General features: G+C 39.2%; 1 protein-coding gene across 18 annotated transcripts in view; it reads right to left on the reverse strand.

Annotated features, from left to right (window-relative positions):
* Nucleotides 1–7130: 7130 nt before the first annotated feature.
* NRCAM (neuronal cell adhesion molecule) overlaps nucleotides 7131–18819 on the reverse strand; it is a 135303-nt gene continuing 123614 nt past the window's right edge. For 15 of the 18 annotated variants that reach the window (XM_081022283.1, XM_081022275.1, XM_081022279.1 and 12 more), the window contains one exon: nucleotides 7131–9601. In XM_081022283.1, coding sequence (XP_080878409.1) covers nucleotides 9364–9601 — 238 coding nt within the window. In that variant the 3' untranslated portion in view covers nucleotides 7131–9363. Of the gene's footprint in view, nucleotides 9602–16495; nucleotides 16558–18819 lie in introns of all 18 variants that reach the window. The other 3 variants (XM_081022276.1, XM_081022270.1, XR_013990901.1) reach the window with 2 other exon arrangements.

An 18819-nucleotide genomic window follows, 5' to 3' on the forward strand; every position in this document is an offset into this window, starting at 1 on the left:
TTCAGCAGTCAGCATATACTCCAGAGTTAAACCCAAAGCACAGTCCCATAAATGTCTAGGAGCATCCAAGCCAAGGTCCATCAACATGGGCAGTTGAGTAGATACAACACCTCAGCTCTGCTCCCCTTTGGTACTTTGCCATCTGGGCTTGACGAGGCAGGTGACCCTCACCTGTTCTGAGCCTACTCCAGGTCAGGGATCACACGCCTCCTCCCTGACCTAGCGAGCCACACTTGGCCAGCTAGGGAGCTGGGCTGTGGGCCCTTGCCTGCCTCACCCTTCTGGAACGCCACTTCCACTTCTCCCTGTGACTCAGAATCCATCATGTTCATGGGGACAGGGATCCCTCTGGCTCTGTTGATGGGTCCTGTTGATCTGGTTCCTGTGCACTGAGCCCCATCCCTTTGTCATCCTCTGTCATCCTGTGAGTACTTCCTTCCCCATCCCCAGCTTGCCCCGGTGTGTCCCTATCCCGGCTACACCCCTCGCCGGTACCCTCTTCCTCCTCCCCATTGTGCTGCCAGTCCATGACACTAATACAAAACTGATACAAACAAAAATAGACACCCTCAAAGATATCTTAAAACTACCCAAAATTTAGATATTGCCCAGAACTTATGGAAAACCAAGGAGCCCTTCATATTTCCTGGGGCCAGAACCTTAGGATCCACTTCATCTCAGCATTCCATTGTGCAACTGTGTCTCTCAGCTGCCTGCCTGCATTATAGAGACAACAAGAACTGCTTTACAGGGTTATAGTAAGATCAAAATTACTTAATACTACAGTGGAACCTTGGTTCTCGAACGCCTTGGTACTTGAACATTTCAACTCCCGAACACCGAAAACCCGGAAGTAAGTGTTCCGGTTTTCTAACGTTTTTCGGAAGCCAGACTTCCGATGCAGCTGTGGGCCATTGTTTCCGGGACACTGGAGCCAATCAGAAGATGCACTTTGGTTTTCGAATGTTTCGGAAGTCGAACGGATTACAGTCGAGAACCAAGGTACCACTGTATATTTGAAGCTACTTTAATAGTTTTAATGAATGATATATTGTTTTAAACTGTGATGTTTTATGTAATTCACCCCAGAACCATTTAGTAATGAGCAGGTTATGTGCATATATGCAAGCATGTAGGTATGTGCAAATAAATAAATAAATAAATAGCTCGTAGTGTTTTCAATCCTGTAAATCCTGTAAATACTAAAAAGCCCTATTTATTATAATCATTACATTACCATCTTACATACATAGGATCAGGCTGTCAGTAGCACCAAATTTGCATTTGGGTGTCCCTCTCAGTAACAGGTTTTCCTGTTTTCCTTACCCGCATCATGAGAGTTGTGTCCCTGTGACACATTTTATCACCCAAAGCCAGTAGGGGTATTAATATCAAGAGACAGATTCTCATTATGCAGAGAATAGCAGGGTTCTGATGCCCTTAGACAGGAAGGCATATAGGCAGATAGCCAGCGAAAGTAATGCAGGCTGACAAAGTGACATTCCAGAGCAAATTGATTTCATTGTTCTCAGCCAGATACAAATAAAGGGTGCTTCAGATACAAGAATATCAATAAACTAAACAAATACATCCTGAAAGGATGCTTTTGTGACTTCTGTTTAAACTATCAAACTACATTTATCAAAGCATCTTGTAATAAGTAATGTGTCAAAGGGGTGGACTTAGTTCTGGGACCAAATCAGCCTTGTAACAACAACAACAATAACAACAACATGACGACGACAACAATCATCATCATCATCATCATCAGTGCTTTTTTTCTGGGGGGATGCAGGGATACACATACCCCTAAACATTTTATGAATCTAAGTTTGGCCTCATTGAGGGGTAGTATTTCAATGTGCAGAATCAGATATGCAGATGACACAACCTTGATGGCAGAAAGTGAGGAGGAATTAAAGAACCTTTTAATGAGGGTGAAAGAGGAGAGCGCAAAATATGGTCTGAAGCTCAACATCAAAAAAAAACACAAAGATCATGGCCACTGGTCCCATCACCTCCTGGCAAATAGAAGGGGAAGAAATGGAGGCAGTGAGAGATTTTACTTTCTTGGGCTCCATGATCACTGCAGATGGTGACAGCAGTCACGAAATTAAAAGACGCCTGCTCCTTGGGAGAAAGGTGATGGCAAATCTAGACAACATCTTAAAAAGTAGAGACATCACCTTACCAACAAAGGTCCGTATGGTAAAAGCTATGGTTTTCCCAGTAGTGATGTATGGAAGTGAGAGCTGGTCCATAAAGAAGGCTGATCGCCGAAGAATTGATGCTTTTGAATTATGGTGCTGGAGGAGACTCTTGAGAGTCCAATGGACTGCAAGAAGATCAAACCTCTCCATTCTGAAGGAAATCAGCCCTGAGTGCTCACTGGAAGGACAGATCGTGAAGCTGAGGCTCCAATACTTTGGCCACCTCATGAGAAGAGAAGACTCCCTAGAAAAGACCCTGATGCTGGGAAAGATGGAGGGCACAAGGAGAAGGGGACGACAGAGGGCGAGATGGTTGGACAGTGTTTTCGAAGCTACAAACATGAGTCTGACCAAACTGCGGGAGGCAGTGGAAGACAGGAGTGCCTGGCGTGCTCTGGTCCATGGGGTCACGATGAGTCGGACACGACTAAACGACTAAACAACAACAACAACAAATTTCAATATGAGTAGGAAAATGAGAGTACCCCTAAACATTTTTTTAGAAAAAAGCACTGATGATGATATTTATAACCCACCCATCTGGCTGGGTTGCCCAGCCACCAACACATAAAAACAAAATAAAACATCAAACATTAATTAAACCAATATAAAAGTCACAATAACTTGTTTATTGTGGTCACCCTAGCAGATGATCTTTGTCAGGAAAGGGACAAGGGGAATGTGAGTTTCCTTCTTATATTGAATCTTTCTGTGACTTTTGATACCATTGACCATGGGGACCCCCTGCTCATGCTATGTGGGCTGGGTGTTGGAACACTATTTTATGGTGGTTCTGGCACTACTGTAGGGTTGTTTCCAGAAAGCAGCACTGGGAAGTATGCTTTTTTGGTCTCCTGGCATTTGTGCTGGACTGTATTTTGTCCCCAGGGCTGTTTACCATTGACATGAAGCCATTAGGAGTAGTCATTAGGGGAATCTGGAATTAAGTGTCACCTGCCTGAACCTGTAAACAGGCTAGCAGAGGGCCAAATCTGGCTTATGGTACAACTTTGACAGGTAGGTGCGGTCACTCACATCCATTGCCTGCCATCATAATGACATCAGGTGACAACTTGAACGTGCTTTCAAAGGGACTTCAAAGACATTGCCTTTCAGCATCCAGGGGTGTTGAGAGACATAATTTTGAAGTCTGATGCTGAGAGGCACTGCCTTTGAAGTCCCTTTGCAAGAAGTTTGCATTGAAAGTGGACTTCAATGTGATGTCTGTCAACATTTATCAGCTAAAAAAGGCTGAAAAACACCACTATTCAGTTTCAGTACCAAACAGTTGCAAAAGAACATTGGAGTGTTGGTAGCCACGCCTTTACCTGCCTCACACCTGACATCACATATGACATTAGGGGTGGGGCACCTCCTGACTTACCCTATGGACTAAATCTGAGGTTGCCAGTGTGCAATGGCACCCTTGAGACCTTCCCCTGGCACACAAGAAACCTCTGTGCCACCCCTCTGCACTTACAGCTTCTCAACAATGAGGTGGCAAAGAGAGTTATCTTTTCCTTCCCACATCAAAATGTTAGAGAAAGAGTGCCCATTTCTTCTGTCAGCTATTTATGCTTTCTAAGGCTCAGATGACACCTGTGCAGCCAAACAGAAAGTGGAGTGACAGAGAGAACAAGTGGAAAAGGTAAACAATCTTGAAGCCTGGAAGCAGAAAAACAGAGTGGCCAAGAGGAAATGGGGTGCCACATGAAACAAACACACACACACACACACACACACACACACACACACACCGGATCCCACAAAACAGGTCCAATTTAAATTGCACAATTGCAGGAAGCTTTTATGTGTCTCATCCCCCCCAAAAAAACCACTATGAGATCATACCTGTCCACAATGACTGAACCTGAAGAATCATGGACCATGGGCCAGGACTCAGCTTTACTGCTGCACAGCAGCCTGAAGGGAGAGAAGGCGGAGTGACTCCACCTGCAGCTGATTAGCTTTCAAGGACACAGAGAGAACCAGCTGGCTTCAGCCTTCTTAAACAGAGCTCTCAGCTGCAACCAGATGCTGGAAACAGATGAAGTGTGATTGCTGAACAGGATGGACTACTGACCTATAAATTACCGTACCTTGCTCCTTTGTGCTTTACATCTGGACCCTTCACTTTGTGACCACTGGATGGTCTGACTATGTGGATTGCTGATTGCATGACCCTCAAAATGGATTTGACTTCGTATGCTGACTCTGCTAAGCATATCTCAGAGACTCTTCTGTTTGTTTGGCCTCACACTGCACCAAGCTCTATGTTCTCGGCAATGGAACTACAACATCATTTTCCAACACTGACTTGCACAAAAAGATAGGTCCTCCACCATCAAACATAAATGGTGATAGCAGGTGTGTTCTGTGACTTGGTCATAGTTGCTTCAGCATCCTATGCAAATTTCATGAGGATCCACGAGGATGTGAGCCTTGGATCAATGCCCTTCCCTTCACATATTCAGTTGACACCAACCCTAGTGGTTATTAGAAATCTTGTAAAAACATTTCTATTGACTCAGGCAGTTGGTTAGTTGATTCGAGGGAGGTTCTTTGCCATTCTCAGTGCTGATGTGTACTTTCAATTCATTATTGCTGCGGTCTGATATTTTAAAATATTGTTTTATTGTACATTTTTAAGTTGTACCCTGCTCTGGGATTGATTTTAATGAAGAACAGGTTATGAATCATCTAAATAAATAGCGATCATAAGTAAAAGGTTGGCAAGCCTAGAAGGTACAGCAAAGAATATTTTGATCTTTCTTCCTGCAACGATGGTGTCAGTAGTGACTTAACCTTCCATCTACTTACTACAACGCTGCTTCACTCTCCATGCTTGCCATTGCCCTCTGAATAGCTGTGACAAATTTTGAAACAGATGAAGTGTGATTGCTGAACAGGATGGACTACTGACCTATAAATTAGCTAGTGTAACTTTGGATTCGAGGCATGTCACAAGCTTAGCTGTGTCATTTTTACATATTCTGCTTGAAGCACCGTATCACCCAGTTACAAGGAAACAATCTGAGGTTAGGGGTTTTCCAGTGAACCACAAAATATGAGCTAATTGGCCACAAACCCACATTCTTTAATTACATACCAGTTTCCCTGGATATTTGCAGCTTTTGGCTATCTTAGGCGCTCAAACATTTTATTCAGAAAAAAAAACATATGGCACCTACAATGTGTGAGTTGGGTCAACAGTGCATTTAGACTAGGAGAGGGAGATCTGCATTTAATTCAGATGAAACACAGTGTGAACATGTCACATTCACCCTAACTTACCTCACAGAGAATACAATGGGATAACTTCATATATGCCATCTTGAGCTCCTTGGAAAAATGTGTGGGAAAGAAAAATAGAGGAGCAGGATGGGAACTATTTTTTCTATGTCTTTCCTGAAAATTTAATTGTTTCAGCTGCAGGCTAAAACAAAGCGCAACACAGGAAAGCAAGAAGTTAAGCAATGAGCAAGTAAGAAATACATACAACGTAACAGAAACACAGAAAGAAACAATCCCACATCAAGCAAAGATCAAGGTCAAAATCAAGGTCACAAATCACAATATGAGAGCCAAAGCATTTTTGTCATAGGTTTACAATTGTCAGGGGAAATGTACCGCCAGAAATCTCCTTGTTGAACATGTCATGGTACTTTCTTTAGAAACTTATTCCGAAATAACAGTGAAACATAGTGAAACCACAGTGATGTAGACTGAAGGGCATTTCATATCACTCTTCTTTAATAGGGCCAATTGTTGTAACCCCAGTAAAGTCAAAGTCCTCCTTAAATTATACCTAGAGAAATTTTTTTTTTCCATTCCATGCAGCAGTGTTACCATTGAATACCAAGGTGCTATACTTTGACAATAAAAACAATTTTCTATTGAAGTAATTCCTAGAAAAATGTTGTGATCTAAATGGGAAGCATCTCTCAACTCTATCTTAGCTGAAAGATTTGCTCTTAGCAATTATCAGGGCAAGGAGTACATGGAGGGGGTCAGTAGATAAGAGTTATTTCCCAAAATGGTCAATAATGGCCCCATGTGCCTGGCCCCACATAGCTTCCACATGATTCCTTCATCTTCAGTCAAGTCTGCTCTGAATAATTTCCCCAACATCCCATATAGGAGAGCAACAGCGCCCTACTCCCCACAACATTTTGATCTGTGTTTCGAAGCCACATACAATGCCCATACAAAGCCCAATCCAATTTTGTTCATTCACCGGTGGTGAAGGAGGGTTATAATAAGGTGCAGCAGGAATTGGCTTGCCATCATCTAGTATAATTCCTAATGGAATTATGGGAAATGAAAATGGCAACTGCGAATGGGAGCTTTCCTCTTAGGGCTCTTATTGGAGGGTGGGAAGATCGTCAGAATCATGGATGGGGAGGGAAAGGTTAAGTCTCTCCTCTCTATGTACTGCGGTCCCAATGACTAATGCCTTCAACTTTTTTTTATTATTATTAAAAAAAACCCTTACAGTGCCTCATAGTGATGAATTTAGCATCACCACTAGTTTGACCCATAAAGTTTAGTGTCTTAGCTCAACATTTTGCAAGCATATTGCTATCATCTTTTTTGTGAGGCAGAATTATAATATGGAGTTTCTGATGGATGAGCCTGGCAGAATTACTCAGGAACACATCTGCAATGTGCAATAAATAGAAAACTATTTAACACCCCACCACCCCAAATCCCAGGAAAACACGAGAGTGGCACCGGGGGGGGGGCAGGAAAAAAAAGAAGTTTCACAAAGTTTCATCCACTTTCATCTGTTGAGCCTATAATTAATCTATTTTTACCTTTTGTGTGATCTTAAGAGTATCAAAAGTAGAATATTTAAGGCTAGGGTATGGATGATGATAACAATCTGTCCGATATTATTGCATGAGACTGAACAGCAAGTGAAATTTTAAAACCACATTTATTTTAATACAAAATGTGTTGCACCATTACAGAAGTAATCTCCTCTGTGTATTTTCACATGCATGGATAAATTTAGCATCTACATTTAATTGTAAAATTATGCTGGTCTCCAATACTGTTGGTAAATCTTTGTAGGAATGTTTTATCCTTTTTGTGCTTTTTCAATCAGTGCTGCATATCTGTTTTCCAGCTCTAAGTGTTGCCATGCTTATAAGGTGAGTATTTCAAATTGTGCTTAATTTATACTATAAGTTAACCTATACTATAGGTCCCATAGTATATGCATCAAAGCTGCAACAAGTGTGCTGTGATTAAGTGAAAAGCAATAACACAACCTATAATGATATTGGGTGCAATCTGTCAAGTACTGCTGCTGTGCCACCTCCATTCCTTAAGGACCTGCACAAAAAATGGATAGAAGTTTCACGGCAGCAGCCTAACGGGCATGTTATCTCAAATTTTGAATTACATATATTTAGGTAGATGCTTTAAAATACCATGCACTCTGTTGGTTAGAGTACTTCTTACACAGTACAACAAAAGCATTTTCAAACACCTAGAAGCATATAGCATCTACACTTTAAGTGTATTTACAGATTCAACAAAATATCTACATATAAAAAGCTTACTTAAAATTAAACTTGATGCAAGTTATGAAAAACCAATTTATTGGCAAATGAAACTGAGCATTCCTTCAACCATAGGTTGTTATATAAAATTTCATATTTGGAGGTAACCATTTCTGTGATATTGATTGTGTGTGTGTGTGTTTGCAGAAAACATTCTAACAGATGATAGTGGTAATTTATGACTAAACTTACTTAACATTTGTCAAATTTCACCTGAATGCTGTGGCTCTTGAGTAGCAGCTTCATGCCAAACATAATGGTAAAAGCGGTGTCAGAGGGTCTTGGACTTACTGGGAAAGGAAAGGTGCTTTTGTGAGCATGGTATCTTAGAATATCATGAGCTTTTTTTGTGTTTCCCTGTGTTAGCAAGATATACTAATTCAGCCATCTTTGTGTAAACTGCATAAGGCCATGAAAGTGTAAGTTGCATTAGCTTGTCTGTAGTTTATCTCCAGAAAAGAAAGAAACTTTAATGAGTTTTATATCACGTAAAAACAAACTCTTCTGTACCTGTTGAACATATCTGGGAATTTAACAATAATTAAATTACTTTGGCAATGATGTCAGTTCATTAGTCATATACTATTGTACCAGCTTACTGAGGTGCAACACAAACCGCAGGGAGCATTTCCTTCACAAGTTCCATCAAAATGAACTGAATTGTGAATTTTGAATTTGCAACTTTTCATTTCAATGCTACCTTGCACAAGAAAAGTTCCCGATTGGTTATGACCAGCTACAGTACATTATTGAATGTACACTTATATAAAGGCACTGAATGTATTTTGCCCTGTACGGTTTCTGGAATATTTCTATATCATTTGAAAATTTCACTTCCATAACTGTATAAATTCCAAAATGCATTTCAATGCATGTTGTTGTATGTCCTAAAAAAAGAGAAAGATACAATGTACGTTGGATGTCAAAAAGAGAACACTGTGCTGCAGTAATACTTGGATTAGAAAGGCTACAAGAGGAGCAAAGAGCAGGTATCAGGATCTCAGTAAGCATCAGCAAATGCAAGTATCATACTTAAAAGTCATTTATCAATCATATACTGTACATACTGTTCCTAACTGTCTTGCAAAAAGACATAATGATATCTAGACAATTAAGTCACCAATTTCACAACAATGTCCACAAAGACATTGAAGTTCTATATAATACTACTATAACACTCTGACAATGAAAATGGGCTTCATATCCAGGGATTCAGTTGAGGACTGCATAACGAAGTATCAAAACCATTTTCAGTGGCATAAACTGGCTTTGCCCGGGACGTATGCAGCGCTTCGCATGCATTATACTGTACTTTTCGTTATTCTTAGTTGACGTTGCTCTTTTTTTAGTCTTGTAAAAAAGCATGTATCTGTGCAAAATGTTTTGCATTCTGAGTCATACTAACATACCACTTACTGTTATATAGTTTAACAGTTTCACCTATATGTACTTATTACATAAACACTTTGCCGTGTAGAATATTTGTTTCCTTCATGTCCATAAAGTGGGGGAGATGTACAAATGCTTGAAAATAATAATAATGGAAATGTAGTATGAATGGGGCAAGAGTTCTTTTTTTTCAATTAGACAAATGAATTCATTGCGTTAACAGGTGAAGGAGCCTCAGAACTTTCGTTCCCTTCTGCGGGTTCTTTCTCTTTTTTACCACTGTATTGTCCAATAAAGGAGCCATCCTCATTGAACTGACCATTAACTCCTTCTCCATAGTCAACTAAACTATCATCGCTGTCCTCTTTTTTCACAGTCCTGTCTGAAGGTGTCCTGCTTCCCTTTTTTAGAGGCTTGTGGTCATCGGCATCACTGAAAAAATAAAGGGTTTTTAAGAAAAGAAATAATTAACATATAACTTAGACAAGGTGTAAAAACAAAAACAAATCATGCATGCTGGTTTTTGAAAAGTATGTGTAGTCCCACAGTCCTTTAGTAAACTCAGTCACAGGGTGAAGACAAATTAATACAATGTATGAATACGTGGTGCAGTAATGGTTTAAACGCAGGATTTCTCCAGCGGTGGAAGTGTGTTTTCCCCACCGTGCAAGGCTTCACAGTGACAAATTCAGGTCCCATTTTTGAAGCAATGTAGAAAAAGTTGCAAGCATTAGAAAGGGCCCCTTGTTCTTCAGATATGAAGCTTATGGTGTGCTGTGAAATTAGTCTGTTAAAACTTTTTATTCTCAATTCCTGAATATGAATGAGGAATGAATTTGATTAAATGAAAAAAAAAACAAAGAAACCAAGATTCTCCCCAGTATTAGAAAAATACAATAAACAAAGTGTTGTATTTGGAGCAATTTGTTACATTACACACACCAGGCTTGAAATTGATAACCTTACCTTTCCAGAGACCTACATATTCCATTAAAAGGGTGCAGAAGAAACAAATGAAAACAGCCTAAGAAGAAAAGCAAAGTCCATATGCTGATAGTGATCAGTGTTTAGTTAAATGAAAACCAGATCTTAATTCACAACATCTTTAAATCAAACTTGCTATTTCAAGAGTGAATGAATATTTTGGAAAGAATTGTTAGCAGCTGGAAGAAATGGTTTACACTCGGTCTTAGCTTTTGCTTGAAACAGTATAGGTAACTGTGTACAAAGGTGGTTTTGCTGCCTGGAGCATATCTCTCTCAATGGAAATCTTGACAAATACCATCTGCATATACTGAAGGGACATGCAGCATGCCCTAATTTCAGCAACTGAGCAGATATGCATACATGGCTAGCAATCTCCACAGTTTGGGCCACAGTGCCAGGCAGTAAGCAATGGTCCATACCAGCATCTTCCTAGACCACATGCAAAGAGGACTGTTTTGCTAAAAGTTGCATACAATGCAGCTTATTAGCAGTATAAGAACAGAACCATACTTTATCAGACTTGTGTATAACCCATTTCCACACCGCAGGATCTCATACCATTTTATGCCACGTGTATTTTCCATTTCAGTATCACACCATTAGCATGGGAAGTAACATCATTTGTGGCATCCTTGTGATTATTTCCTGTACACCAGGGGTGGCCAACTCCCAAGAGACTGCGATCTACTCACAGAGTTAAAAACTGGCAGTGATCTACCCCCTTTTGGGGGGTTCAAGTCAAAGTTGTTGAACTTTTTTGGGGGGGAGCCAGTGATCTACCACAGACACCCAATGATCTACCGTTAGGTCATGATCTACCTGTTGGTACATGATGTACCTGCTGTACATGATGCCGAAAGGTGCAGGACACAACTGTGTGGAAATGGCTTCTGCACTCTACTGTTAATGTTATCAATCAGTCCTGAGATTAACTATGAACCTGGGTGAGATGTTTGTTGATGCTCTACGTCAGTGGTGTCTCTGCTTAAAATCTTATCATACCTCCCTACCCACTTTTATCATGCCCACTTCTATCATTGTCTACATGACTAACAGGGACCACCGCAGACTGTGCAACCTGCAGGTTTACCCTATCATGTATCCAGCTGCTTGCTTGTGCCCATCTGACTTTTCATACAGACATATCTATGGGCCACTTTTGTGCTTTTTGTGTGCAGAGCCACAGGTGTGCAGGGTATGAGGATTTCCCTTTCATTTGAAGTACCCGTCCTGTATTCCTCCTTTGGCACAGCCTTGTATATCCACCGACAGCAAGGTTAGTTCCCTACTACATCCAATCTCATCATTGCTTTGTCCTGCCATTATAATTTGGTACTCCTCTGAGTCTTCTCTTGTAACCTCCAGTATCTTTTATGCCCATCTGTTACACAAGGTTCAACTGTCTGGTTTAAGCATACAGTAAGCCCACAGCTTATGCACATTTAACTTGTGTGCATCCAGCTTTACACACTTGGCAAAAAAAGATTTTTTTTGAAAGGGGACAGGCATCTGGGGAAAAAATCCTACCTGCCACTGAACCCAATATGTTTTGACGATATGTGATTTTTGCTTTGAAGCGATCCCTGAAACATTACCCCACGTAAGTTGCAGGCTTACTATATTGGAGAGGTATTGGGAATAGGACAATAGATGTGTTGTCTCTCTTTATCTCTCTTTATCTCTCTCTCTCTCTCTCTTTACAACAGACTGTTTAGACTACGTACTCCAAACTCATCTCTACTTGCAGTGTTTGTGAAATCCTTTCTATCAAGATACATTATCTCATGGGCAAATTCTGCTGTTTCTTTTCTCTTAGGGGAGATATCCTTGACCTTAAGATCTCAGACTCTGTTCAGTTAATCTCTCTCTTGCCTTCTACAAAGAGAAACTTCAGAGCTCCCGTCTGAATTTCCAGGTAGCAAAAGAATTATGTGTTCACTCAAGAGTTGTCAGATTCTAAATGTAGATCAAAATAATCCTTTGAATCTCACAATAAGCTCTTTGTGGTGTATCTAGAAAGGAAATTTGGCAGGTTAGACTTTTGTCCCACAAAACATCATTGTGTAGCGGGGGGGGGGGGAGGTTATTTGAATCCATCTTAAGACATTCTATTTTAGAGTGGACCATAAGATAATTTCCAACCAGTAACATACCAGGAACAAAACTGCATGCCTCTTCATATGACGCTGGAAAATCTCTTAGATTCCCTTTTCCCAGTCTGACCATGGCACTACTTAACTGTTGGTGTCAAAGACTATACATATCTTACACATTCAATATGAATATTAACTGAAAAGTACCAAAGCGGTAAACCCATTTAATTTGAAGAGCCCCAAAAAACACTAATGGAGGCATGGGAAGAGAAAGCAGCGTAACCCCAATTTGTTGACTCAGTTCAATAAAACTTACCCCCTATTAAGTATGTTGAGGATTGCAGATCGAATTTGGTGCAGAACATCACATTATTATTATGGCTGCAAACTACTTGTTACAGCAGCTTGAAATAAATTGAGGAATATGAGTTTGTTTTGAATTTCTGAGCACACATCACAGCAAATTCAGGAAAAAAATGTTGATTTCTATTCAGGGAAGCACTATGGAGATTTCTTATTCAAGCTATGTATTACAAGCTCAGATATGTGTCTTTCCTTTCCATTTCTCCATTTATAACAACAACACTCTAATATATGCATTAGACAATACTGTATAATAAGATGTAAGCTCCCACATTATAAAAATCATGAAACCATCTTTTCACTGCAATTATATGCATTTTTGTTCAAAATGGTAATAGCCACAGTGGTTATTTTTAACACACTGGAAATGTGTTGCAAACAAAGATGGCTGTGTCCCTTGAATATTGACTTGTGTTTCCCCTCTGGCTTGGTTCTGCATTCCCTAGACTTGGGTGAACATTGTAGTTTCTTTCACTTATTGGAGTCCAGTGGATTTCCAACTCTGTCTTCCATTACTTCCACATTTATTCTTCATTCCTAAAGGCTTGTTTCACAATATGCATTGGCTATCTTTGTAACAAAATGGATGTAATCTATAAATATTATCCAAAGGAAACAATTATATCTTTTGAAATTTAAAGGAAATACAGTTAAACTAGAATATATCATTCTCCCACCAAGTTATAAAAAAGACAACAAATTACCTCTCATTGTATTGCATAAATAGGGTGAAATTACAATAGTTACACAGACAAATTGAAAACCAGCCATAGCTCTTACATCTGTTTAAAATTAACTATTTCCTTTAACTTATTCGACTTGTCTAACATGCATATTGCAAGAAACAACAAGAAGACACATATATTTATATAAAAAGTACAAAATATTGAGTCTGTAGAGGGGGAAGATGGTATTTAAGTGATGCAAATGTAAATCAAAACACTCCATAGAAAATATCTAGAGGTAGTCCAAATTAAGCACTTTGAAATACCATTTCATTTTAATAGGAAGTTGAGTATGTGCCTCTACTAAAATAATGGTCATCTGTATTGCCTTCCTAAGCAATGAAGAGAATATTAACTATTCCTCTGGATTTCTGATCTGGTAATGTGTTGGATCCAAAGTTTTAATTCATTGAAGGAAAGAACCATGCATGGAATGACACATCCTAGTGAACGTAGAATTGGTGCATTTTATGGTGACTTTTGGAAAATGTGAAAGGAATTTAAAATGAAATTTAAATTTAAATATATTAAACTAAGGTTGGGGGCCACTTTTAGCCAGAAGGCTGGATGAAAGTAGTTAACTCTTCACAGAGTGACACTTGTCAATCACCTGACCTCATTTGACATTAGGCGCAGGAGAGGTAAAGCTTTGACTGTAAAGAAACAATCGAGAGTTCACTCCTGATTGTTTCTTTGAAGTGGCTTGACCTTCGGTTCAGTTTGAATTTGGTGTCTTCTCCTGTCACACTGTTGTCAGATCAGATACATTTGGGAGCAACTGGGATATCTGAGTGCATCTGATCCCTGCTGAAAGCAGTGCAACGTAAGGCACCAAATTCAAATAGTGATGAATTTAAGCTGCAAATGAATTCAGTGTTTGTAGCTGTGGCTTTATCAGTCCTGAGCCTGATGTCAGGTGAGGGACATATGGGCATGGCTTGGCCCAAACAATCTGGTGGTCCAAATGGGGCTTGATGGACCTAATTAGGTCTATAGGCTGGACATTCTCTACCATTATCTTAAACTAAATGTTAACCTGATAGATTTCCTCAGAAGTAGAATTAACATGTTCACTGTTATTTCTACCACTGTGATACAGGTCTGCATCAGTGAAAAGAAATTCCTAAATAGAATCACTCCTGTGATGAAAAGTCGTGTGTATACAGTGGTACCTCGGGTTACATATGCTTCAGGTTACAGACTCCGCTAACCCAGAAAAGTACCTCGGGTTAAGAACTTTGCTTCAGGATGAGAACAGAAATCGCGCTCCGGCGGCGCGTCAGCAGCAGGAGGCCCCATTAGCTAAAGTGGTGCTTCAGGTTAAGAACAGTTTCAGGTTAGTGTGCCCTGACAGAACAGATGAGGGAAGAGGATGTTGCTGAATCTTGGGCGCCAGAGATGGAGGGAGCTGTGGCCCAGCAGGAACATGAGCTTTTGGATTTGACAAATGAACTTGGAAAAAGCCAGATTTGGAAAGATAAAGTTTGGTTTGGTTTGGAAATGGGGGGCTGGATAGACCCCCCTATGCAGGGATGTTTGGACTTTTCAAGTCTGGCAATGGGCCGTGAGATGTTTGGGGTTGTGGGAGCTCCTAATTTTGGAGGGTTTTTGAAACATGTTCTTAAATACCACATGGAGTTTAGTGTGGACTATGGAAAAGGGGCTGATTTGTCGAGGAGGGTCAAAAACATTGTTAAGCTGGAGTTCCCACGAGTGAAAGGAGCAGGAGACAAAGGAAAATACAGTTATAAATATGAAGAAGAGCCGTGGAAGGGACATGGAAGAGACTTAAGGGCCTCGGATACAAGGTTACCAGGTTAATGCGCTAGATCGATGGGATAATAAGGACTGACAAAACCCGGGACCAGGAGGAAGGGACGCTGGATGAAGATTGGATTGTTTTTATTTCTTTTTTTTACTACTAGGATTGTTTTATAAAATTGATGAATGTTAGAAAAATGTTGGAACGAAATTACTTGGCTTTAGTAAAAATGTTTAAAGAAATATGTAAGAATATTATGGTTATGAGAAGTTGGTAAAAAAAAAATAAGTTTTAAGTTTTAAGGTTTTTTATAGTAAGATAAGATTAAAATAGATTAAGGTAATGCAATGACAGAATATTATGAAATATGGAAAGGATTTGCTGCGACAATTAACAACTAGGATACAAAAAAAGGGAGGAGGAGGAGGTCAAAGAAAGAAGGTAATGACAGTTGAGGATTTGAGAATGATGGATTTGTTTTTGAATGTTTGTGGTGTATTTGTGTTTTTTGAATTCGTATTGTTTGATGTGGTTTGTTTTTTCTTTGCTTCTTCTTTTTCTTTTTTTGCTTTGTTCTCTTTTGTAATTCTAAATTTTTTTTCAATAAATATCATTTTTTTTAAAAAAAGAACAGTTTCAGGTTAAGAACGGACCTCCGGAATCAATTAAGTACTTAACCCGAGGTACCACTGTGACAAACTCACACTTGTGATTTATTCTCAGTAATAATAAAAAAGGAACCCAAGTGAATACAACAAATTAAAATTAAAGGGTGATGTGCATAGGTAATCATACTCTGAGAATAACTAGTTAACTATCACCCAAAGTTTTGTATTATGCATTAAATACAAACATGCACCTGTACACACATTAACCACAAAATAGAAATGCCACCTGCGAAATAATCATATGCATTCACAGATCCAAATATTTCTGAGCTCTCCTTTTTTCTTTTGAATACTATGAATATATCTTTTGATTTGTGTTTCAACGAAATTCACAATCACCCACCAAAGACAGATCTGGTTGGGTGGTATACCATGAATAAAGCACAAAGGGTTTGAAATACATAATACCTTTCATTTCATTGTTGTATACTATGCTTTGTAGCACAAAATATTTGGATTTAGCCGAAAAAAACTATACATACTCTTTTTTAAAAGGGGATCATAAGCAGTTTTCAAATTGTTTCAATCTTGTATATATTTCACACAAAATGTTTCAAAAGTAATGTGTAGTGGCACTAACTTCAGAAAGCAGTTTTATTTATTACCGCAGAATATAGGACTTTTTTTTAATTTCAAAGAAATAAGTTCTTTTCATCAGTTTCTCTTTCATTCTTATTTCTTTTAGGTTTATTTTACAGTTATAATCTAAATAATGAAAAAATACTTACACAGCTGGTTGCATTGTTTCTGTGATTTTTCTATATGCTAGTAATGATGCAGAGTCTAATGTCTGTATAATTAAAAAACAAACAAGAACAAAACTGCAGATTTACACGAGTGTGTGTACCTGCACGGAAGTGGACACTGGCGTGAGTGCACAGTTACAGCATATGCAAAAATCAGATTTGGAAATTGGGTTCCCTCGGTCTTTTGCACACTAAAAAAGGAAGTGAAAACAATGTTCCCATAGGGATTGCAGCAAATACATAGCTCAGGAACCAAGGGAGCCCCCTTTCAGTGAGTAAGGAACATGTTCAAAGCAGCACAACGTGTGTGTGTGTCTGTGTGTTTGTGTTGGGGGGGCAGATAAATAAATTCAAGATTACTAGATGCTGAGAAACAGGAATAGTGGCAGAGGTCCCAATTGAATAAGGCTGAGAACTAAGTTCTATCAATCCAATTGAATAAAGAGAGAATAGTAGCCATCTTGAGAGCAGATACCAGGAGTTAATTACCGCAGGCTAGCAATACGTTCCATAAACTGGATCAATGGAATGAACGTTTATTACATCTGTCAAATATAATGTCCAGATGTAAAGAAGAACTGGAGATTATTCCTCTAACAATTGTGCAGAAGAGGAAATGTTGGCAGGTGAAGCTGCTTTCATACCTATATGCCAAAGCAACTCCCACTGAAATGCCTTCTTCTGCGTAACTAGTAGAAGAAGCAACCATCACATCTGTTTCTGGTCACCTGAGGAAAGTCAAATAGACTGTGTGCACTGGACTGACTTCTTCTATGAACACTAGCTACTTTAAGCTGCAGAGCTAAGATAGGGCTCTCTCATGCATGTAGCAGTGGCAGGTTTTCCCCCTGTGATGTCAGGGAAACATGCAAAGCTTGGGACAATGCAGGAGAATCCACTTTGCACATAGTCATGAGCATCTGACATTCCATGGCAAAACAGGAACAAGTACTGCTAGGGCCGCTTCCCAATACTGCTGAATTAATCCAGCAGCCATCCAGGTATTGCCAGACTTCAGCTCCCACCAGCCTCAGCCAGCATGGCTCATAATCAGGGATTATGGGAGTTGTAGTCCAGCAACAACTTAAGGGGCTACAGATTCTCCATTCCTGCCCATACAAAGTCACTTGAAAGTAAGTTCCAATGAATGTTGACCACAAAAGAAAGGCATTCTGTATATGGTTAGGAGTCTTGATGATCTTTTAAAACACTGCTTGAGTTGAAACTCTGCACACACTCAGAGGCACTCTATTCAAGGCACCTAAATGTACTTAAATACCTAAATGTATTTAGATGTCCTAATCTGTATCATTCACGAAAGAACTGTGAAACACCTTTTGCCATGGCAGACAGAAATAAGAGAATCACATTACCAAGATGAATAGTTATTAGTCGCTTTACGCATAGAAATGACTCAAAACGACTTACAAACACAAAAGAAATACTAACACCAATTGCAATTGGCACAATCAATAAAAACCTAAAGAACAAGCTTGTCTATACAAATAAAAACAGATCCTGCCACACCAATAGAGGCATGGAAAGTAAATCAATTTTGCTCATGTGGTTAAGTAAAACATGTCTTCAAATATTCTACAGCTAGGAATTTAGTGGCTGAATTCTAGATTTTGCCTTTAACTCAAAAGGGATTCCTTCCAGGAATAACACAATATCACTTACTCAAGTATGATACATTGTACTAAAGAATGTTCTGCTCTTTACTTCAAGATGGCATATTCTTTGCCCTTCAAATTTGTTAATGTATATAATTGTTAATGTATATTGAAGATGCACAGAAAGGAAGATGTCTCCCAGATATATCCTGGGAGGAGAACCAAAGTCTGGATTCTTACTGGAAAATTAATGTTAATTTGTTGCTAAGAAATATACTTCAGAAGCAAGATTGATTGTGTCGTTGTGGACTCTAAAGAGCTCCACATTAAGGGTTGGGGCTTTTTGGCATTTTTACAGTAGCGTTATTTCTAATGATGATTTAATATAATACCAGGAATGTTCTCTTTTCCTGCTTAGATAGCCTCAAAACCTATACATTTTTTTTAATTGACTTCTTTTGCAGATGAATACTTACATACTGAAATCTTTGAAATTAAGATCAACAACTGAAAAATATCCTTCAAAACTTAAAACAGAATGTTTTCCCCCTCCTCCAAGTATATCAGTAAGTAGCATGAATACTGGAACAATTACAGAGAAAATATGGATTGTAGGATATATGAATTTTATTGTCAGATGAGGCATTACAATAGCAAGTTCGCTCCAGTACTTGCTATTTACAAGTAGAAAGT

The sequence above is a fragment of the Podarcis pityusensis genome, assembly GCF_964106645.2.
Source record: "Podarcis pityusensis genome assembly, chromosome: 10".
Classification (NCBI taxonomy): Eukaryota; Metazoa; Chordata; class Lepidosauria; order Squamata; family Lacertidae; genus Podarcis; species Podarcis pityusensis.